The 25,700-nt window shown below is 38.4% G+C and overlaps 1 protein-coding gene across 1 annotated transcript in view; it reads left to right on the top strand.

The window, feature by feature from the left end:
* The window catches only part of LRRN3 (leucine rich repeat neuronal 3), a 69,178-nt gene extending 44,320 nt beyond the window's left edge, over nt 1-24,858 (top strand). Inside the window, exon 2 of the mRNA XM_075600030.1 lies at nt 21,878-24,858. Within this exon, the coding sequence (XP_075456145.1) occupies nt 22,223-24,337 (2,115 nt within the window). The 5' untranslated portion in view covers nt 21,878-22,222 and the 3' untranslated portion in view covers nt 24,338-24,858. The remainder of the gene's footprint in view (nt 1-21,877) is intronic.
* Nucleotides 24,859-25,700: the final 842 nt, after the last annotated feature.

The raw sequence follows: 25,700 nt of genomic DNA, 5'->3' as shown, positions 1-25,700 counted from the left end.
CCCCTCTCCCCTTCCCTGTCCCCTCCCCCTGCCCCCTCCCAACCTCCCCCCCTGCCCCCCCATGCCCCCCCCTCTCCACTTCCCCCCTGCCCCCCCTCTCCCCTCCCCCTTGACCCCCCCCTCTCCCCCCTCCCCCCCCTCGAGGGCGGTGTAAACTTAAGTTGAGGGAATATGTGTAAAAATTGATGTAGACTATCTGTTTGTATATAGTTCTTACTGCTGATGTTGCTAAAGTTTTAAAAGCACCTGTTGAATGTTGACATAAATGAAAACGGGTTGCCCCCTCCCCCCTCCTTGCCCCCTTCCCCCCACCTTCCCCACCCCCTCCCCCCCGAGGACGGAGTAAACTTCGTTTAAAGTTGTGGGAATATGTGTAGAAATTGAAGTAGACTATCTGTTTGTATATAGTTCTTACTGCTGATGTTGCTAAAGTTTTAAAAGCACCTGTTGAATGTAGACATAAATGAAAACAGATTCCCCCTTCCCCCCCCCTGCCCCCTCTGAATGTATATAAAGGTATTAATAAGATTAAAAGATGTGATACTTCCATATACCAGGTATATTATATGTGCTCTAGGAATCTCATAAGTACATTGCGGCCTCCCTCCCAGGGCGGCCCTCACACCTCCCCCCCTCCTACCCATCCCCTCCCTATCCCTCTACCCCTCTCCCCTACCCTCCCCCCTTACACCTCCACCCCCCCGCCACTTCCCTATGGAGTACTAAGGCATATAAAAGTATTAATAAGAGCAAAATGTATGATACCTCCTATCTATAGGGTACACTATGTGTGCTCTAGGAATGGTATAATCACCCTTTGGTCTCTCTCCCAAGGCCCCCCCCCACCCCTTTCACCTCCCCAGCCATACCCGCCCTGCCCCCATCACGTCCCTCCCCATCCGCCCCCCTCAAGTCCCTCCCTACCTGCCCCTCCCCCCCACACCCACGTTTTTGCCCTCCCTCCCCTTATTACGCTCCCCCTATTATGCCCCACTGCTCCGCATACAACCTATCGCCCCCCTAGCTCCTGCCCCCTCCCCAACCTCACTGGATTGGAGAGGGAGGATTGAAGAATAACTTACCAACCTCCCTCACAAACAAATACAAAGGTTAAGACTAGCCAGAAGAAAATAAACAATCTCTAAAAGAGGGGGGGGGGGAAGGGAAAGAAAAAGGGGGGGGGGGGAATTCCACTGTTTTACTTATAAATTCGCAGGGTGTCAGGGATGCCTCCCTTGACCCACATATGTGCGGGCCACTTAGGAAGTTCTCACATGGGCAATAGGCCCAACCACCTTCTCACTAGAGTGAAGAAGGATACCAACATTGGGTTCATAAGGAATCCACTTTCAATCTGCTCCCCATCTTTTCCCACTCCCCAACTGTTCCCTCCCTCCACCTCCCCCTCACCTCCCCACCAAGCAACCAAATATATCTCTAGACGGGCCCTAAATCCCAAAACAAAATCCTCCATATAAAAAGGAAATCAAAAAAAGCAAGCCTCCACTTTGGGAAAGTGGATAGGCCCAAACGAGACACAAATTCAGACACTCATGGCCTCCCTAAATTCAATAAAGTTCATCTCTATGAATGTCAAAGGGCTCAATTCACACAGGAAAAGAAAATTAGCTTTACAGGAGTTGAAAAAAACCAAGGGGAATATACTATTCCTCCAAGAAACGCATTTTAACTCAAACTCTCCCCCAACTCATTTAAACACATATCCCCAAGCATACTATGCTTCCTACTCTGTGAAAAAAAGAGGAGTAGCAATCTTACTCAAAAACAATACACCCTTTATAATGGAAAAAAATTTCAGGGACCGGGTGGCAGATTCCTGGTTGTTCAAGGCTCCCTATCAGGATCTCCAGTTACCCTCTGTAATATATATGCCCCTAATGACCATCAACCTGAATTTTTGAAAGAGGTTCTAGAATCCCTGGACCCGATATCCCTCTCATCACTGATAGTAGCCGGAGACTTCAAAATGGCAAGTACCCCGGAATTAGATCAATCAGAACCCACGGCAGTTGAACACTCCAGAACCACCCTTAAAAAAGCAATGGAGTTCAAAGAATTATTGCAAAGCTTCTCGCTAGTGGACTTTGGAGAGCCCAGCACCCAGCTCAGCGAGACTATACGTTTTTCTCAGCCCCCCATTAGTCCTACTCGAGGATTGACTATTTCATAGGTACTAAAAATATTCTCCAGGCATCTGCTCAGTCTAACATAGGATCTATATCGTGATCGGACCATGCCCCTATCGAATTAGCGCTTTCTCTGCCTTTTAGTAAAAATGGTAGATACCCCTGGAAATTAAATGACTCCCTGTTAAATTCGCAAGAGACAGAGAGTGTAATTAAACAAAAACTCATAGAATATTTTCGGTTAAACAAAGGCTCAGTGTCCTGCCCGGCAATGCTGTGGGAGGCACACAAAGCCTCAATTAGAGGGGACTACATCTCTATCGCAGCATATAAAAAAAAAGAGAAACTAAAACAACACAAAGAGGCAGTGGATAATCTGACCCACATTGAACAAAAACATTAACAGAACCCCTCAAAAAAATTATACAAATTAGTAGAAAGAGCTTGATTCGAACTAAAAAAAATACAAATAGATGAGGTGGAGAGAGCACTAAGATGGACAAACCAACGGTTCTACGATAAGGGTAATAAAGCAGACAGGCTCCTAGCTAACAAACTAAGGGGTCTGAGAGTTAAATCTCAAATACCAGCAATCCGCACTAAAAAAGGAGCGACAACATATAAAGATAAAGAAAAAGCAAAGAATTCTCAAATTTTTATACCAAATTATATCATCTGGAAGCTAACCCGGGGAGGACATACAGGGTCTGAGGCAATATCCAAATATCTTAAAAATGCAATCTTCCAAAGCTCTCAGAGACAGATACGCAGATATTAAACAAAATAATCTCTCAGGAAGAACTTGCAGAAGTAATAAGCAACTTAATACTGTACTAATAAAACACCAGGCCCAGGCAGTTTTTCCAACCTGTATTACAAAAAGTTCAGAGCGGTGCTGTCCCCGTATGTTCTCGAGATGTTTAACACTTTCCTGGAGGGTGTGGAAATCCCAACGTCAATCTCAATGGGCAATTTAGCGATTATCCATAAAGAGGGCAGAGATCCTCTTCAATGTGGGAGTTATAGACCTATTTCTCAGATCTGAAAATATTCAGCAAAATTCTAGCGAATAGATTAACCCCAATACTCCCTAAACTTATACATTTGGACCAAGTGGGCTTTGTCTCGGGCAGACAATCTTCAGACAACACCCGTAAGGTCATGGATATTGTGGACCATGTGCACCTGACCGGATCAAAGTCAATTCTATTAAGTCTAGACGCTGAAAAAGCGTTTGATAGAATTAAGTGGGCATTTTTAGATCAGACAATGCTAAAATTTGGTTTCTCGGGCCCATTCCTGGAGGGCGTTAGAACCCTCTACAGGATGCCCACTGCCTATGTTAAACTCCCAGGAGGAGGCTCAGACCCCATCAAAATTAAAAATGGAACTAGACAGGGATGCCCATTGTCCCCCCTCCTCTTCGCACTATCGATCGAACCCCTTGCGGCAATAATCAGAGATGATATTATACTATCACTATCCAATCCATTGATATCTCTGCTGAATTTGCAATCCCAACTAGACCAATTTGGACAGGCCTCAGGATACAAATCCAATAACAACAAATCTGAAGAACTAAATGTAACGCTCCCCGCCCAAGAGGTCAAGCTTCTACAAGCAAACTTTAAATATAAATGGTCCCAAACACACATTAAATATCTAGGAATTTACATAACAAACACATACAATTTATTATACCAATATAACTACCCACCCCTATTTGAAAAAATTAAAAAAGATCTTCAGTCCTGGAACGACTATCAAATATCGTGGATTGGAAGGATAACGGCGGTAAAAAATGAATATTTTGCCTAGGCTGTTGTACTTTTTCCAAACCCTTCCAATAAAAGTCCCGATTAGGGATCTCAAAAATATCCAAAACAGAATCTTTCAATTTATTTGGAAGAACAAAAGACAACGGGTTGCAAGATCGGTAATGCTAGCACCGAGATCAGGGGGGGGCATGGGGGTGCCTGATATTATCAAATACTATCATGCGGCCCACCTAAAACCAGCAGTGATGTGGAACTGTGATCCAGCAACTTGTGGCTGGCTGGGGATCGAATCCGCCTATGTGGGTCCTTCCACTCTAGCGGCGGAACTTTGGAGCTCCAGAGAGGGGGAGAGCCCCACGGGAAGATTTAAACTTGGGGCGATGAGGTGCACATGGGACATTTGGTCCAGAAGCAAAAAAAGATATTCCCTTTCCACCCACTCATCCAGCCTGGTTCCGATTGTCCATAATCCTAAATTCCCACCGGGGTGTTCCCCTAAATACGTGGAACAACTCAGAAGTATGGACATGCTAGCTGCAAAAGATCTTATCAAAGATAAGATTCTCTCATATCAGGAGCTAAAACAAAAACCCCACAGACAGAGCCTCCCAATCTTTAGCTATTTACAGATCCGACACTTCCTCCAAAAGTTCTCAGAATTCCAAATTTAATACCCTGTCGAACTTTGAAAAACTATGTATGGAAGGTCTCTATAGAGGTGGTATATTCTCGGAAATATACATGGGGATAGCATCTCACCCAACGTCCCAGCCCCACAATTACATGCGGAAATGGGCTGAAAACCTAAATATAGAAATAGATAATGACGACTGGAGGGATATCTGGGACTCTGCATCTAAAACATCAATTTGTAAAGTCACAAAAGAAAATATATATAAAATTTTATTTCAGTGGTACTTAACCCCGAGTAGATTGAGCCAGATCTTCCCAGGAACACCAGATCTCTGCTGAAGAGGATGTGGTATGAGAGGGGACATGGTTCACATCTGCTGGGAATGCCCACGAATACAGACATTTTGGACCATGATTCAAGGCCTGATATTCGAAAGCACAGATCTGAGGATACCTATAGACCCGCTGACATTCCTATTAGCAAAACCAATAGAGGAATTACAAACTCCAATAAGCAAACTTATATCATTTATACTCACAGCGGCTCGCTACTCTATAGCAGCCGCGTGGAAAGATATAAACCCCCCATCGAGACGTACTGTAATCATAAGAGTTAACAACGTTAAACAAATGAAAAGCTATCAGCCCAATTAAACCATACCCTTGACAAGTTCAACAAGATATGGGAACCCTGGTCCCTAGAGTAAAATACCCTATCCCAGAGAAAGAAATAAGATAACGCATAGATGACCGAAGTATAGACAACCTCGCGGAACGATACCAGGAGAATCCCTTCTAAAAACCTTAAGTATTGGGTAATTAGGTTGCTTCCCCTTCCCCCCCTCCCCACCCCCCTCAGGTCCTCCTCTTCCTTCTTTAACTCTACCTATTTTATAGGTACTATAAGCACGCCCCACAGGATTTGTTCACAAAGCTGCTATAGTACACGCTCTGTATTAGAACTGTCATGATTTTTTTATTATGTTATAAATTCTACAAATGTTACACTGAACATATACCTAGTGATGCGAAGATCAATGTCTAAAGTGATGTTACTGTGTTGTGAAAACAATAAAAAAGATTGAAACAAAAATAAATAATCAATAATAATTGTGCAAATAACAGAATAAGAGCTGGCCCACCAATACTTGGTAATACCCACTGTTACACTACCACTGCTGTCTATTTCACTCCAACTCGCACATTAGATGTTTGGGTGAGCTATTAAATAGTAGTCTTAAAAATGGTAATTCTGGTGTATTATTTTTTAAGTGTTTACAATGTCATATTTAAAAAGTGGTTGTTTATGTGGTAGTTTAATGGAAATGCCGACCTTTAAAAATCATGGCAAGATTTGCCTGTAATGCGATTTCCTAGTTGAATGAAACATATTAGAGAAAAATGATGGCTATGTCTATTGTAAATTACTTTATTATAGTATATGTATTGTATGTATAATTGTATCTATTGTAATATTAATGTAATTTGTAGAGTAATATAATACAGAATAAGAAAATCACCTGCAATTTTCTTTCAATGGAATCCCTTGTTGGTATAATAATACATTAGAGAAGAAATAAACCCCAATTAAATAAACCCCAATTGTTTGTAATGATAGCAATAGACATTTCAGGTTGCTTTTACACCATTGAAGTAGGGTCTCACAACTTTATTCATCTCTGTTACAAGAACATCTTTGAATAAAAGGGGTCAAGTATTCTAAAATTGTTGAGGTGAGTAGTGTTTTCTAAAATGGTTGAGGTGAGCAGTGTTTAACTGTCACATTTTTATGAAAGCGTTTCATAAACAATGAATAGTACTTCATAGTTTTCCTTGAATCCTGCAAAAAAATAGAGCATGTTTGATTTTTCATGTTTATCTTTGAGACGCTATGAGTTATGGGTATTATTGAATATTCATATAACATTGTATAATGTAAACATGCAGCTGTTTTCTTCGATTATTGGGGAGGGATAGTGTCTTTGAAGAGGTAGTTAAAATGTAATTTCCCTTAACACAGAAAAACGTGAAAAGTACTATTTTGTTTTTAAAATAATAAATCAATTCTGTAGAATTAGATAATACTGTCTGCGGTTTTTTTTAAACGCTTCTTGATTTTTTTATGTACTGATCATCCTTTGGTTGCTACATCAACCATTTAGAAAGTCATATCCACCCTCTTTTGAAATAGCCTCTGACACGCACCTTTTTGAGCTCTGCCCTTTTGCAACAAAGTATCCCAAATAGATCTGTTGCTGTGTTCCAAACAACAGACTGTCTATTACTCTGAAAGCTGTAACAATAATGTGTTACACATAGCAATATAATGTTACATATTCATACATTTCACAAACTGCAGCACAAAGTTAGAAGCCGGCCATTACGTTAGGCACAAAATCAGGATTTTGACAGAATTATAACTAGAGCACTAAACTTGCCAGCTTAGGTAAGAAGGTGGAATTATACATGGTCACATGCTTTACATATAAAAATAATAAGAAAAAATGAGGAGGAGGAATGTAGTATTGCTGCTTTAATTCAACAGTCAAATAAAAATAAAAACATACTTCAGCGGTTAGCAGAGAAAAATCTACACATTATTTCACTGCACTGGAATTACTAAACATGACTGAACTAAGTAGAAATAGCTGTGTTAGTCCCAACTAAACATCACTGTGAATCAAAATCATGTTTAACATATATTAATCTATACTTCACGTGGTAACATACCTGTGAAAACACACGATACTGTACCTGCTAATTTTAATGATTTTAATAGATTTTATATATTCAAAATGTATATATTTTCCAAATATCTCAGGTGTGTTCACAGATATCCCCCCACATTGAGTATAGGTTCATCTATTTGGATGTTTATACTATATGTTAATGGGCCCTCTCCTAAATTAGCCTCTTCGTTTCTCTCTTTCACTCAATTTAATTGAGCTTTTTGAATTAAGCCCAATGTTTATTTTGCTCTCTTGTTATCTATCATTTAAGTTTCTCATCTTCTCTTTTTTTCTAATTATACCCAAGCACAATCATAAAGGTGTAGCTTGTCAAAAAATTGAAATTGGCACTAAAGAGAAAAATGCACAAAAATGTGGGGGGTGGGGGGAAGGAGTGAATTGTAAATAATAAATAATCCTAAAATCCTACAAAATCCTAAAAAAAACAAAGTGCAGGTGAGTATATACAGTAGATGAACATTTTAAATGTCTAATTTCTATACCGCAATGTTACAATCTGGTATAGTTCAAATGGGGGATAAAAATTCTATCAATGTCTGACTTGCAGCTACTTAAAGCCTGTTCCAAAAGGCTTGCCAGGCAGGCAGGACACCTTCACTTGCGTGTCTCTCGTGTCATTGATTTCCCCTCATTCCCTCTGGCCCTTTGCAGCTGACTATCGCTGCCAGTAGAACAGTCACGATACAGTAACCAGGAAGTGACTCAATGCAGGTATCATGGTGGGGGCAGCAGTGACAAGAGTCAAGAGTGGTGGCATCCTGCCTGGACTGGCAGTACTATCCCTTCAGTACACTGTGATCTATCTCTGCAGTTTGTACTTAATAGTACTGACAGAATAAAGATTTAACCAATATCCCCAAACATGCACATTTAAGAGCAGAAGCAGTAACATAAGTATGTCTCCATAAAGTGATCACTTCCAACAAACTTGTTTTGATAAATTACCACATGTCATGAATTGAATTTGAAGAGCTGTTGATCACTGTGCAGGGTCTTGATGAATAAATGAATAGATAAATAATTGCTCAATCTTGACAGAATCTAATGCTTTCAAGAAAAAAAACAAATAAGATAAATGTCAAATGGGAACAGAATTAATTTCCAAAGTTATATTTGATGTTTTAATAGCACAAATCTACTTCATTGCTATTATGTGGAACACTTCATTGCCAGTATTTGATTTTAAACATTCAATTTTTGACAAGCCCTAATACGGACTTTATGCACTGTTTTATTCATACAATGGAGGTGTTCAAGCTTTGTTTAATGAGGCAATCAGAATCTCGTATTCATTTTGTGTACACTAGTAAAAGAAAAAAATAAGCATGGAAAGCGTGTGGAGTTTTCGGAACATCATTTGTTGTGCTAATCATGTTCAAAATCAACTTAACATGTAATGTTATTAATGAAGTGCTCAGCTGAGCAAAACGTATAATTAAAAATAAATACAAATCAAAATTCTTTTCATAATTAAAATGACAGTATCAATACGATCCGGTAATTTATGACCCTGCATAAATCACCCCAACTAACACAAAATGCTGCGGAGACTCGAATTTTCATTTCTCATTCTCTACAAAGAATATGCTAATGAGTCACGTCTGCTCTGCAAATTATTACTTGTCAGCATTATCAACACAAAACTGTCATTGCATCAATCAACATTAATGCAATGCCTTAAGCAATGTATGAGCCCTTCATGGTGTGCCTCATTTTCAGACATATCTTCATGTAAGATCAGGTTTACCACCCAACTTGTATCCTATTATTTCACATTTAATTAAAAATGGCATTTCATCTGAAAAACTGATCTCCCCACATGCCTTACAATATACTGTAGCCTCTGCCACATTGCTTATCTCTTCATCAGAGAAGGCTCTTTATGATTTCAATTCGCCATGGTAGCAGGCCCTTAGGACGTATGCCAGAAGACTTCATAATGTTCTTTTATGGCCTTATTCTATATGTCCAATGCAGCTATTAAGTGCTAAAATCCTTACTGAAGTCAATGGGCATTTAAAGTCAAAAATGGCTTGACTGTATAGAACTGTATTTGTCTGATGCAACATTAGAGATTGTTCACCCATAGATAATTATTTCTCTCATTACCGGTGCCCTACACATCTGGAGAAGAGAGAAGGCTACACATACTACTTTTTTTCTTTGTTCATTTAAGGCGAACAGTCTCTGTTTCGTCCTAATATTTGTAGGTGGCTATCATTCATTAGCTCCTACTTATACATGTTCCCCTTCCCATTTCTCTCAGACTTCAAATACAGGCCACTGTTCAATTTCCATTTACAGTACTGTACTGTGAACCTGTGTTCTATTTGTGAGGGGAATTACTATCCCTAAAACAAAATTAATGAGGCTGAAAACTTCCCTGCCAAGAAGAAAATGGGTACATATCATATTGAATAAGGTCCATAGATTTTTATTTTCCTCTCATCTGTCTCCCGCAATACTCCTACTTAAAGTTCATATTGGTATTCCATCCAACTGCTCAAGACTTTATACTCTGTTCTTTCTCTGGACCAAGATCCCGTTTCATCCTGTAACCTTTATAAAACGTGTTACCCTGTTCAACTCAATTCAGCCCCCAAGTTTGGCTAAACTCACTAAATACGTCTATAGAAAATCTCATGCTCACAATAACTTTATCATCATAATCATCCTATCTTTATGTAGTGTCACTCTGCAAAACCGGCACTAGATCCGCAACTTGATCCTACCAAAAGGGGCAACGCTGAACCCTATACACCAGGCCTGCACAACATACGGCCCGTCTGGCCTCTCTGTGCGGAACGCGATGACTCCGGCCGGGCGCCAGTTAATTAATCAAATTAAAAAAATTTTTTTTTTTTAAAATGGCGGCGATTCATCCCCACTCCCCCTCCCTCTCCCTCTCCTCCCTCCTTCCCTCTCCCTCCCCTTCCTTCCCTCTCCCTCCCTCTCTCTCCCTCTCTCCCTCTAAGCTCCCGGGTTTTTCGGTGCGCAGGGGCAGCAGCAGCATGAGGAGGATGCGGCAGCCGTGTGTTTTTTTTTCTTCCAATAGCAGGGCATGCCGGGGGCGGGGCTTAGTACCGGGGAGAGGATGTGCTGATCTAAGAGGTGTGTGTGTGTGTGTGTGTGTGTGTGTGTGTGTGTGTGTGTGTGTGTGTGTGTGTGTGTGTGTGTGTGTGTGTGTGTGTGTGTGTGTAAAACGGGCTGGTGGGTGTGTGTGTGTAAAACGGGTTGTTGGGGGGTTGGGTGTGTAAAATGGGCTGGTGAGGGGGTGGATGATAAAAACAGGCTGGTGGGGGGGTGGACTTCTGACATGTGAGGGGGGTGGGCTGCTGACATGTGAGGGGGGGGCTGCTGACATGTGAGGGGGGGCTGCTAACATGTGAGGGGGGATGGGCTGCTGACGTGAGGGGCAGGGGGGGGAAGTGATGTGAGGTGCAGGGGGGGAGAGAGTGATGTGAGTTGCAGGGGGAGGGTGTGATGTGAGTTGCAGGGGAGGGTGAGATGTGAGTTGCAGGGGGGGGAGAGAGTGACATATTGAGGGGAGGGGGAAAGAGTGTCATATTGAGAGAGGGGGAGAGTGTCATATTGAGGGGAGGGGGAGAGTGTCATATTGAGGGGAGGGGGAGAGTGTGTCATATTGAGGGGAGGGAGAGAGTGTGTCATATTGAGGGGAGGGGGAGAGAGTGTCATTGAGGGGAGGGAGAGAGAGAGTGTCATATTGAGGGGAGGGAGAGAGAGTGTCATATTGAGGGGAGGGAGAGGGTGTCATATTTAGGGGAGGGGGAGAGAGTGTCATATTTAGGGGAGGGGAGAGTGTGTCATATTGAGGGGAGGGGGAGAGTGTCATATTGAGGGGAGGGGGAGAGTGTGTCATATTGAGGGGAGGGGGAGAGAGTCATATTGAGAGGAGGAGGGAGAGTGTCATTTAGGGGAAGGGGAGAGAGTGTCATATTGAGGGAAGAGAGACATGGGGGGATGCTGACTTGGGGGGGATGCTGACTTGGGGGGGCTGCTGACATGGAATGGGCTGGGGGGATGTGGAGGGGTATTGTATGTTTGATGTGGAGGGGGGTATTGTGTGTTTGATGTGGAGGGGGTATTGTGTGGGTGAGGGGGAGAGATGGGGGTATGACAGATAGATGGGGAGTATCGTAAAGGTTGATAGTGAAGGGTTCTGGGCGAGATATGAGGATGATGATGATGATGATGATGATGATGATGATGAGAGGTGCTGGGGAAAGATGATGATGATTTAACCCGTGCGGCCCAATTTTTTTTTCCTTGGAGCAGTTCGGCCCTTCTCACTTTACGAGTTGGGCAGGCCTGCTATACACCCTTACAACTGCTTCATCTTTTGTCAAACAACAATATTTACTTCACTAAAAAACCCAATTCAAATTCCAAAGCCTAACTATATCCTACCTACTCATGTACTTCCCTCTTCATCTTCCAATACCCCCCTCTCTCTCTCTCCATAATCACCAATATCTTTACACACTTGTTGGTGCCACTGGATAATCACACTTGCTTTCCAACTCTCTATTTACCTGATCACTCTTTGATGTCATTACACTTCTGGTCCCTTTAATCAGCACTTGTTAAACTATTCCCTTTATTCTGGAACTCACACCCCATCCTTCAAATTGAAATTCTGATAGCCACTTCCCAAAAATAAATGCTCTGTCAAGCCACAAATTCAGACAAGTCAAGACAAGTCACTGTCCTCCACTCTTCTTTGAAGATTATAGGGATTATATGCATTTTGCTTATCGACATACCAGAGTGGAGGAAAAGTCCATAAGTGGTTATACTGATTTGTATTTCAATTTTACAGCCCAATCTATAATTTTACAGAGACACTTTCCACCTCTGCACATTCGGCTCTCAGCTATTTTGCACAACATTCAGTGGAATGCAAATTATTTAACACTGTATTGTCAACCTTGTCATGTAATCTCTAGTGTAGTGATCACATAACCATGATTTGCCTACTGACGGGCGGTGCCCTGGAAAGCTGAGGTCTTGATATCCCCTAGAAACAACCAAACATGAATGACCTTGGGGCAACATCATAAGGCCCCCACAGGGTAAAGTTATCTCTGGTACAGAAGTAGTTACACTACATTATAGTGTTTTTGTATAAACATTAACCCTATCAGAACATAACAGCTCAGACGTTCTCAAGGACTGAGGGTTGTATACGGAAATTAAATCTTTCAATGCAGACAAATGTACATTGCCACAAAAGTGTTTGAATATATCTAGTGCATGACTGGAGTAAAGTAATGGAGTAAAGCTGGGTTAATGCAATACTTGATCTATTTATTTCCCTAAGTGATATTCACATATGGCCAGAAAGGCAATCACACTAGTGGCTCTTCTGATAACCAGTACATTATGTAATTTGAGTGTACACACAGCCCTACCCTCTTTGGGCTTTTAAGAGCATTCTGAATGTGTCCCAGTCATGAGATTTCTAATACAGCATTTACTTGACTCTGAAGCTAAGAAGCCTACGGCGCTCTGTTCCATAATACGGTTTTAATTGAAAATGTTAAAGTTCCAATAAGAAATTAATGAATAAAGCTATATATTGTATTATGTGAACACAATATTTACTTTGAACGGCAAATCCTTGCATTTTTTTTATAACACACGGTTATGTCCAGGTCATGGGATTCAAAGCATACAACTGTACACCATTACCTGCTATCTTTATTTTTTTATTTAATTTGATATATAAGATTAAAGGACAGGGATGTGTGTATATGGTTAGAGACAAATCCGGAGAGTTGTGTTGTTACCTTGCTGTAACATTATTTATTAGCAGAGATATGTTTAGATATTAATAAATGTTTGAAGTAATGAAATGGCTAAAACGGCCTTAAAAATATTCTGCCTGTCCGAGAATGAGATGGCTAAGAGATTTCTTTTTTGCCCGAATGCTTGACAAAACTGTAATGGTCAAAATCACAACCCACTGTATCAATCAGAATCAATTCTTTCACTGGAATTGTTTTTTTAAAACACTAATTTGTTCAGTGGATGTCAAGCAAATCAAGTATATACTCCCAGGATCACCTTTCATTGGCTTTTTCTTTAGAACATTTGAGGGGCTGTTGACCACTACAGCTGCTAAAATGGTTGTGATGGTTGCAATGGAGAAAAGGCTCTCTCTTTGTATGTTTTTGAAAGATACCTTTGTGAGAACAGCTGTGCTTTGATATTTCTTGCCACCTCTAAATTGGTCCTCATGAAATGAACTGTTTGCCTTATTGCCAGCATGGCTCATTGCAGCGTGCAACTAACACCATTTTATTTTTATTTTTTTCATCACTGTCTCTCCATTGAAGTGGAAAGAGAAAGATTGCCAAGTACTTATGCGTTTCTTTCTCCATTTTGCCCAGTGTGACTTGGCTCTTAGCTGTCTGTTGCTCCAGTGATGAGAAACAATGTACAGCTTATTCCTGCACTGAATGTCTTCTGGTTCAAATTATATTGACAGCCACTGAAACAAACCTAATTAAAACAAACCAACCATTGTCGGTTAAAGCGATAATTAGTCCTCATAGGGTCAAAAACACTCAGACATTTCTTATTGTTGTTTTTTCCCTATTTTGACAAATTGTTATAAAAGAACATGAATGCATTTTAATAAGGTGATTTCACATAGGGGAATGTTCCAGAGACGGTAAAGAAAAACATTGATGTACCAAGCTATTCCAAGAGTTATAAGTAAAGTATTCATCACTAACATATTTATTTTTGTTTTAAATCAAGATAAGTTAAACATAAATATTGTATATTTCATAGGGCAAGAGTTCATCATATACCATCTGTATTTTTATGTTTGCCGGAGATATGCCGCTTAATAATACCCATGTCGGTCTAGAAAAGAAAAGATTAGTTGCATACCTATTTAATAGAGAACGATAATAAAGGATTTCAGATCACTGCAATATTCTTTTTCACAAAACTAATATGATTTAGTTTTATTGACAAGAATGATCAATAATTGAGACATGTTGGTGTATTGTTGATCCTTTAATTTACTCCAAAGCCATTTAATTGAGCAATATAAATATTCGTTGTTGGTTTTTTTTTTATCTCGCACAATAACTTTTGAGACCATATAGGTCTTCTTATGAGATACAACAGCAACATTCAAGGAAAGATCCAAACACACCCAGCCACAGTAAACTAACTCTGCAGGGGGTGTTAAAGAGGCAATCCAAGCTAGTGGGTTTTTTTTTTGTTTAACATAGGATTGAAGTAGTGGTGTCTGGAGCTTAACCCCAATAATTTCAGCTCCGGAGACCCATTGCTTCTGGAGATACTTACCTCTGTAGGGTGTGTTGGTAGCCACTCCGCTCGGCTAGCAGAAATCACGTAATGGCCGTTTTTTAAAGCTCCCGCGCCCTGCGGGCCAATAGGAAGCTGTGACATCATCGGTGCGGCTTCCTATTGGCCCATGTGACGTGGGAGCTTTAAAACAGAGAGATACCAGTACCATTTGGAAGTAAATATATCTGGAAGCAAGGGGTCTCCAGAGCTGAAATTAATGGGGTTCCACTGCAGAGATCCCCTGCTTCACTCCTAGGTTTTTTTTTAATTTTTTTAAATAAGACAAAGTGCAAAAAAGTCACCTGCTTGAATTGATCCTTTAATCAATTCGTTTCATTTATAATGTTTACATTTCAAGATATAAATTGCATCTGTGCTAAAAAATTTAATTAAAAAAAACTAAATTTTTAAGTTAATTTTTTTATTGAAGTCCTCTTTAATCTTTCACTGTGAGGGGCACTTTAGCATAACATAATGCAAAATACATTTCTCAAATAAAATATCAAATACAACAGACATTGTGGATTATTTAGAGGGGTTAAATTACAAATGCAGATTTTTTGGGGGGTGGGGTGGATAAAAAAATGTTAACAAAGATTCCTTCACGAGGTGTAGAAATAAGCATTTCATTTGAAATACTTATTTCACCAAATGGATCATTCTGAGAGCATTTGCAAAAGCCCATGTGCTTTGCGAATATTAATTAGAAAAATGGATTGCTTTGAGATGCTATCCATACGTATGCAGCAATAAGAAATGGAAATTGTAAAGGTATTTTAGCATTTACAAAAAAAATGAAAGAAATCAATTAATTGAGGTTCTTACTGTATACCAAATGACCCTGAACAGCATCGTGCTATACTTATATCGCTGGACTCATTATCCATAGAGTTCAGCTTTAGGCAACAATTACTGTATTAATGTAGTAATAGAATGAAAAATTATTTTGGTCTCAAACACATCAGGTCCCATTAGATATTCTTTTCTCTATGCACTTTCCAATAATTGAAATATTATGAAGTGCTCCATATTGCAATATATTCTGACAGTATTGTGCGCAGTTCCATACATTTAATATTTTGAATAGTTGATAGATTTCAAATGTAACCCCTTCAATGTTAGACATGTAGATCTCAAATTGGTTATGTACTTAAAGCAGCAGTGTTTCATATTAATATATCTCCTCCAATATGTCCTGTGCTTCTGTTCTCCTCTTCACATTTAGTACCTGTGTTCCCAATGTATCAGTTTAAGCCACTTCACGGGGACTATTATGGTTTCAATGTTACCATCAAAATACTTCTGATAGGTATAACGCAGGTAAAGGATGATTTTTGCTGCAGATCTTATCGCAGGTGAGGTCGCCAAAAGTCACTTTACTTTGTCATTTATCTGAACGTTTCATTTACAGAGGTTAACATACAGTAGTACAGGGGAGCTCAACTCCAGCCCTCAAGCCCGTCCAACAAGTCAGGTTTTCAGGATATCCCAGCTTCAGCAGGTGGCCCAATCAGTCCCTGCTTCAGCATAGGTGGCTCAATAAGTCGAAGACTGAGCGTCTGATTGAGCCACATGTACTGAAGCTGGGATATCCTGAAACACTGACCTGTTGGTGGCTCTTGAGGACTGGATTGAGCACCCCTGACATAGTAAACCCTCTATATAATATATCTATCACTGCCAGAATTCAGGGAGCTGAAAAGTTCTGCACTTTTCTGGTGTGTGACATCAGCTGCCAGGGAATAGAACTACTTGGCTAGATGCAACAGCAAATAAACAAAAAAAAGGATAATCCAATAGTACACTTTTCTATATTCTGCCAATATTAAGACCTTCAAAAATGTCAGGGCTTTCATACATATTGTGTATACTTTTTTTCTCAAAATGTCATTACTTCTTGTAAAAAGGGAATATTTCTACAGCTGTCTGGTAACAGAAAAGTATCAACTTCATTCATTACATAAATATTATAGATCAGTTTATTTCACTCATTATTTTTAGCAGCCCACTGTGTAGCAAGTTGTTCACTGAGAGGCCTTTGTATTTGTGTCAGAGGTTAAACAATTAATCAGAATAAAGAATCAATATACGCAGTTGACATAAGCAAAGTCCAGAATGACCTGTCAGAGTAAGTGAAATTGTACATTCTAGATATTTCATAAATGATGTATGAGTCTTGGGCAGGTGGATGTACCACAGTATCGTAATGAAAGATAGCAAACAGTATCAAGCTAAGAATGTGCTATTATGTCATGAAATTTTCAGATTAAGTGTCGAAGATTCCAACAAAACAAACAAACACACTTATGTACAGAAGAAAGGTGCATCATCGCATCTTGTCATTTGTAAGTCATTTTACATTTGCTGAGAATGCAAATATAGTCTTCCGAACCAGTGTCAAATGCTATTTTTAATGAGATTTTAGCAAAGTTATCAAAATGTCACATAGATACCTATATGCCAAAATAAAGTTTCTGTCAGGTTTGCAATGTTAATAATGACTTTTCTGGAAATGTTAGGAGTGCTGTAATAACAGAAAAACATAGATTTTTTTTTAACAATGAAGTGGCATTTAGACCGATGCTTCAATAAACACCTGCCAAAGCAGACAGAAGATAAAACAATAATTTAGGACTTTGGTCTATTATTCTTGTGGCAACAACTATTTCTCTTTCATTCTCTTAAAACTTTCAATTGGGATTAAATAAAACTTATTAGGGCCGAGATAAACATATAATAGCTAATCGAAGGATATATTGTAATAACAATCATTTTTGAACATAAACAAATATAAGTTCATTATATATTATATTGCACATTGAATTAAAGCATAACATTTTCTGAAAATATCCAACAATGTGTTAATATTTATAAATTAAATGAAAATTGTAAATCTATAGCAAAATATAGATTTGACAAACATACAAGTTTTTTTTCAAGAAAGATTTCATTAGCACATTGTAATCAAGTAGAAAGTAAGGTAATGGGCTATTATTCATATTATAACCTTCCTTAAAATGTGTGAAATTTCGCACCAAGTAATAAGAAATTGATATCCCCTCCCCCCCCCCCCCCTGTTGATTAACCTGGTAGTATTTTTGTTCATTAGCTCTCCTTGATACAAAAATAACAAATGTGTTCCAGAGATCGTTATTGACAGATATAAAGCAAAGGCAGAGCATTGCAGTATAGGCAACACAAAAACTGACTTTCTGAATTACAAGAAGAGGCTCGAGATGGAAAATGGCACTCATTTGGGAAGTGCACATCCGTACTTAGATGTCCAAGTGAGTGTGCTAAACATTATCAAATCCTTAGATATTCTATACTGCACATTTAGCATTGAATGGGGTTTAGTGGTTAGTACATAAAAAATATACATACTTGCCATGCACTCCCGTTGTAAGTAGTCTTATAATAAACATGATTTCCGAAGGTGCAGAGAATCTTTGTGATGTGATTCCCTACAAACCGTCACAATTACAAAAGAAGATAATTGAGCACTTGCATAAAAAAGGTCCTAAGGACATTTATTAAATATACACAAGACCCACAAAATATGCACAACATTTCGGGATAACAAAAATTAACCCTTCAGGGTTAACTTGAAGGGTTTTTTTTTTTTTTTTTTTTTACCTCAATACATTGTGTGTTTTTTTTGGTCTTATGTATATTTAATAAATGGTCTGTCTGTAGTTAGCGTAGTGGTGTGCAAACTGGGGAGCGTTAGATTTTCTGGGGGGGCGCAGCAGTTATAGAGGTCCCACCCTGTCCCCCCAGGCATTTAAATGAAATGCCGGGGGACCGTACCAGGACTTTATAACACACTTACCTTCCCTTCCAGGATGCGTCATCAAGTTAACCCGGCGTCAAATGATGCCGCGGGGTCACGTGACGTCACGTTACCATGGCAACGTGACGTCACATGACCGTGCGCATCATTTGACGCCGGGGCCAAGCGGGGGTGGGGTGCGAGGCGTCGAGGAGATTAGGCAGGGGTGCGCTCGGGGAAAAGTGTGCGCACCCCTAAATTAGAGGATTACACATTTAGAAATTGTAGTATTTCATCTAATTGAATTATGACCGTGTTAACATTTTTCTTAGTGTGGGGGAGAAATTATTGAAAATACTGCATTTGGACAGCTCTATGTGATAATTGTATTTGCATTTGTATATACTGCAATCCATGGAAACAATGTAAAAACGTGGTAGGTTTTCTGGCTGAATTTATCAATACCCACCAAATTCCCAAATACACACACACACACTAAAATATTGTGGAATTAATGTATTATATCCATTGATTACATATGGTAATAATGTCCCATATTTGCCTGAAAAGTTCGTTTTTGTAATAAACAATTGTATTTTGCATTTAAAGGTTTAAGTCAGTGATTCTCAAATGTCTCCTCAAGGCCTTGAGCAAAACCATTCAATATTCTATTAATACGCAAATCTGGTACATTCACCTGTGTATAAGTGCATTGGTTATTCCTACAACCTGGTATAGTTGGCTGGCCCCTAGGGAGAGGTTTGAGAACTTCTATTTTAGGTGAATGTGTAAATGTGTACGTCAAAATGAAAGATGGTTCTGAATACCAGATCAATAAAGCAGCGTCTTGAATAAACATACATTGACAATACAGCTCCTTTTGAACTTGTTCTCACAAAACTCTAGAATTTATTCACCCAAGAGCAATGTACAATAATAATAATACCGTTTCCTTTATAGCAAGGTATAATTTACTTCTTTCAGTAAACAGTTAGTTCAAAGGGTATTGCTTATCTCTGTTATTCCTACTGTGGATTGGTATAGTACAGCACATGTACTTGGTAATAATGAGCACATATTCAATTCTCTTGCATTTTGTACAGTACATGTATGTGGCTTAGTGTAGAGAACTAGGCTTTTGTATTATTTACAGTAATATTTGATGAAGTTTGTCTATATCATGGAGCTACTGTATAAACTGTGTTTGCCTTTTTTTTTGCCCTGATCCCAAGGAAACAATAAATAATGGAACCGACCTAATTACACATTAATATTAATGTCTAGTAGCTCAATATATTCAAGGTTTTTGTAGCATATTTTATTAAAATGATAAAATAGAAAATTGGTATAAAATAAATACTGTAGTATCATGAAGCATTTATCATCTGCAGTTAAGCAAGAGTGAAGTTTACATGGAATAACTGTAAAGCTCTGTTTGGGAATGCTTAGATAGCTGCAATGTATCCTAACACCTTCTATATTCTCACTACTGATTTGCTGAAAGTCTCTTATCATTTGAAATTCACAGAACTCCCAAAGGAAATACATTTTCCCACCAATCAAATAATAAAAATCTGCTGAACTGAAAGCACACAACAATATCACATACAAACATTGAGGTTAAAGATTGTATTGATAACTAATCCTGCTGGTATACAAACACTAATACTGGGATAAACTACAGTATTTCGTAATAGATGGTATTCTGCCGGATTTTCCTTACACACAATTTATTTAAAATGTGTTTATTATTTTTAAGAACGACATGCATCATAAGATTGGCATTTTTTTGGGTATACAGATGTAGCCAGACTTATTGTTTGCGTGGTCGCGATCATGGGCGATCCCGTGGCCACGCCAAATGCGGGCCGGGAGGATTAACAGTGCGGAAGGTCCCATTGAAAAGCATGGACCGACACAGCGCTGTTGAGGTAGCCCCTTCTTCCAGCGCCTCGGCTTTTCAGCGGGGGCGAAACGCGCCAACGCAAATAGAAATCTACATCTATAAATGTCAAAAGGTCATACTACAGCACAAGGCACACTTTTGAATTTTACAAACAAGATTTGAGATTGGCATTAAACCATCTTCCGAATTTTCCAGTTTGTCTATACTGACAGTGGTTAGCAGTTTTGTTTCATCATACATTTATATAGATGTATTGTATTTAACAAGTTTGCTCTAGTTTAACCTTTAAATAATGAAAGATTGGGCCATAGGATGCACTGAGGCCTAGGGCTGTTTAGTGAATCGGGTCTAAATTTGTTGATGAATTCTTTTTGCAAAACCTGATAATTCACTTGAAAGTTATCTGCGGATTATGCCTTTTCACATCAGAACAGCTGCCATGTTTTTTTAAATACATACAGTACGTGAGACATGAACTAATCTGTTTACTTGAAAAAGGATGTTATGGATTATATTTCAGAAATGTTTCTGTCATGTTTCTTTTGAAAAAATGGACTTGTTTAATTTTAGAAAACGCGTAGATAATTGAAAAGATACTACATAAGCTGGTACCATTACACTTACATACAGTATATTTAGCCAAGACTAAATACAACACATTATATTGGAATATGGATGTAATAATACAATATGTCACCTTTTTATTGTAAAAAAATATATGTTGTTCAAAATAAATATAATATAACATTACACAGTAAGTTGGAGGGAATTGTTGTTCTGCTTTTTGCCATTTGGCATGATTTGTTACCAAAAATGGTAGAGAAAGTGTTAAATAGCCTTTTGGAATTGCTTTAATTAAAAAAAAAATGCAACTTTAGTGTGTCTTTCTAAGTGGGAACATTACATCAGTCGCCATTAGTGCAATATAAATAAAACAAGGGAAGTAGCAACAGTGGTCTGTGAAGTGACGACACCAGAGGTTCAGAAACAATTAATGTTGCCATGTCCTCTAATGTGTGTTTAGTTCAGAGAATAGTTCATTACAGGCATACCCCGCTTTAAGGACACTCACTTTAAGTACACTCGCGAGTAAGGACATATCGTCCAATAGGCAAACGGCAGCTCACGCATGCGCCTGTCAGCACGTCCTGAACAGCAATACCGGCTCCCTACCTGTACCGAAGCTGTGCGCAAGCGGGGAGACTATAGAGGCCGTTACAAATGCGTTATTTACATCAGTTATGCACGTATATGACGATTGCAGTACAGTACGTGCATCAAAAGTGGGAAAAAGGTAGTGCTTCACTTTAAGTACATTTTCGCTTTACATACATGCTCCGGTCCCATTGCGTACGTTAATGCGGGGTATGCCTGTATGTGATCATACTGTCTGTTAACAAGTACGGTGTTAGGAGAATGTTTGCTAATCGGTTATGGATCACCCGTGTAGTTAAAATATATGAACATCTAAAAATATATATATATCCGCCCATGTATTTATTTGCCCTCGTACTTTAATCATGTCTTTTCTTCTGTTTCAGATCACACTGCCATTATAACAAGCACTAATCAATTATGAGATTTTAAGTTAATGCAACTGCAAGAACGACCTAATCTCAAATGGCCACCTGTAGAAGCTCAATCCTTACACAGCTTATCTGTTGTCCATAAAGGACACAGTGATCTTCATTTCCACAGTATGTACAGCACGTTTGGGAAAAGTGATTGCAACTTGTTTTCAGGAACAAAAACGCTTCCTTTTCGTGCTGTTGCTTGGTTGATAAAGGCAAGCAATGTTTTCATGAAGTGACCATTTCCTCATAATACACCCAGAAGAACTGTTGATTCAGCAAAGACCACGCTTTTTTTTAAAGAACTGAACAAAGATGAGGCAAATGTCACTCAAAATACATCTTTTACTTGGACTAGCCATTGCTGCACTTGTACACGCTACACACACAAAAGTGGACTGTCCACAATCATGCATGTGTGAAATCAGACCTTGGTTTACACCCAGATCTATTTATATTGAGGCTCTCACAGTGGACTGTAATGCATTAGATCTATACAGCTTCCCCAACAGACTACCCGCAAACACACAGGTCCTACTTTTACAAGGAAACAATATTGAACAAATTAGTAACACAGATAACTTTCCTGTAAACCTGACAGGACTGGATTTATCTCAAAATAATTTATCCTCAATGGTCTATGTCAATTTTACCAACACACATCAGATTCTTTCCATGTATCTGGAAGAAAATAAGATCACTGAGCTGCCTGATGCATGTTTTTCTGGACTGAAACATTTACAGGAACTCTACATTAATCACAACTTGATATCCACAGTTTCACCGGGAGCTTTCATTGGAGTTGGTAATCTTCTCAGGCTTCATCTTAATTCAAACAGATTGCAAGTGGTTAATAGTAAGTGGTTTGAAGCAATACAAAGTCTAGAGATCCTCATGATTGGTGAAAATCCAATAATCAGAATCGAAGATATGAACTTTAAGCCTCTTATCAACCTGCGCAGCCTGGTTTTAGCAGGCATAAACCTTACGGAAATATCTGATAATGCCTTTGTAGGCCTCGAAAATTTAGAAAGTATCTCTTTTTATGACAACAGATTTGTTCAAGTCCCCTCTGTTGCTCTTCAAAAGGTTCTGAACCTAAAATTTTTGGATCTAAATAAAAATCCTATTAACAGAATACAAAGAGGAGATTTTAGCAATATGTTACACTTGAAAGAGCTGGGGATTAATAACATGCCTGAACTGGTTTCAATAGACAGTCTAGCTATTGAAAATTTGCCAGACCTGAGAAAAATAGAAGCAACCAATAACCCAAAATTGGCATACATTCATCCTAGTGCATTCTATAGACTTCCTAAACTGGAAACACTCATGCTCAACAGCAATTCCCTTAGTGCCCTATACCGGAGTACAATAGAAGCTTTGCCTAATCTCAAGGAAATAAGCATACACAGCAATCCCATCAGATGTGACTGTGTAATTCGCTGGATTAATATGAATAAAACAAGTATTCGTTTTATGGAACCAGATTCATTGTTCTGTGTTGATCCCCCTGAATTTCAGGGTCACAATGTCAGGCAAATCCACTTCAGAGAAATGATGGAAATATGCCTTCCATTAATTGCCCCTCAAAGTTTTCCCTCAAACTTGGATTTAAATACAGGTAGTTCTGTTTTGTTACACTGCAGAGCAACAGCAGAACCGGAGCCAGCAATATACTGGATTACACCTTCAGGTTTCAAGCTTCTGCCCAACATGATTTCTGGTATATTCTATGTTCACTCTGAAGGAACATTGGAAATAAACAATATAACCCTTTCAGAAGCTGGGCTGTATACTTGTGTTGCAAAAAATCTGGTTGGTGCTGATTTAAAAACTATTATGATCACAGTGGATGGATCTTTTCCTGAGGATGTTAGCGGATCTTTGAAAATTAATATAAAAGAAGTACAAACTAATTCTGTCCTGGTGTCATGGAAATCAAAATCAAAGATTCTTAAATCCAGTGTACAATGGACCGCCTTTCTAAAGACTAAAATTGCTCATAGTGTTCGAATCCCATCTGATGTCAAACAATACAATTTAACCCATCTCAGTCCGCTAACTGAATATAAAATTTGTATAGATACACCCAACATCTACCAACAACTTGAAAAACAATGTGTTAATGTCACCACAAAGCGAATGGATCTAATAATGAAACATAATGAAAATTTTAATGCAACAGCATTAATTATCATCCTTGGTGGTCTTTTTGGAATCATCACAGTGGCCTATTTTTTCAATGATACACCCTTATATTTGAGACGTAATTCAGATAAAAAATACCCTGGAAACAGCATACAGACACCAGCATTTGCTTACAGTGACCTCTATCCTCCTCTGATAAGTCTTTGGAATGCAGGCAAAGAAAGCACAGCTATTGAAGTGAAAGCCACTGTTATAAAAGTACCAAACAACATGCCATAAAGTATTATTCTTACAAAGCCTAATTTATGAGATAAAAACAAGCACAAGGTTCCAGTTGTGCTACATTGGAAGCAGGAAGACATTTTTTTTAAAGACATGGCTTCACTGCTGCTGTTAAATAAATCTACATAGACTCAACGTAAAAATGTTTTTTTTCATTAACTGCTAAACATTAAATATAAGAAGAAGGAAAAAAAAGAACTATAATTTGACTTCTTTCTGGAATACAATACAAAGAGACAGATTTGTTTATGTATTTGTTTTTATACATTAACCGTAGTTGAACTGAGCAATACCTCCTCCTGTGATGTACTACACATTTTAGCCAAGAGTTTTTGAAGTGATAAGATAAACTACTGTACATTTGACACGTGGTGTTATAAAATGGACATTTCTGTCGAGTTGTAGAAGCAGTAAATATGTAAATCTTTTTTTTATGGAGAAAAAATACATTTTTGACTAAAATAAAATTTACTTGTGCCATGACTATTTTGTTATGCAATTCAAACATCTGGATAAAAAAAAATTGTGTGGGCCAATCATGCTCAGTGTTTTAAATTTCATATATGACTAACATTTTTGCAGCCATAAGTGTGAATTTGTGCATACCAATTGAAGCAACAAGTTTGTCGGCCGGCAAAGACACGAGGTGTGTGTGTGTGATTATTTATTTATATATATATCCCACATACGATACCGTTTTTACGCAAAATCAGGGACAGCACTCAGGTAAGTCAGGTGAAAGAGTTTTGTATTGAAACAAAATGACACTGGAAACCACAAACGGGACCTTTCTCAAGGTGGTGCTATATATATATATATATATATATATATATATATATATAGTTATACGTTTCCATTCCAAGGATTGGTAAACAAGAGACAGCACTCAATGTTGAAAATCAAAGTGTATTAGTAAAAGCAAAAATACATCCAGAAACCCAACGTTTCGGTCCTACAGAATGGGACCTTCCTCAGGGGGATACAAAGGGACGTGCACCTGTGGCTTACCACCTATTGGAGTGCCAACTGCCTTATCTGACTATATATATATATATATATGTATATATATATGTATATATATATATATATATATATATGTATATATATGTATATATATATATATATATATATATGTATATATATATATATATATATATATATATGTATATATATATATATATATATATATATATGTATATATGTATATATATATATATATATATATATGTGTATATATATATATATATATATATATGTATATATAAAAAGAAAAAGCGCCCAATCCTAGTGTGATACCAGTGGATAACATGTAATACTTTTGGACAATTTTAAACTCACAAACAGTCATGAATTTTGAGCG

This window comes from Ascaphus truei, chromosome 5 (assembly GCF_040206685.1).
Source record: "Ascaphus truei isolate aAscTru1 chromosome 5, aAscTru1.hap1, whole genome shotgun sequence".
NCBI lineage: Eukaryota > Metazoa > Chordata > Amphibia > Anura > Ascaphidae > Ascaphus > Ascaphus truei.
The sequence above is the reverse complement of the archived record's forward strand: the minus strand, read 5'-3'. Positions and strand labels throughout refer to the sequence as shown.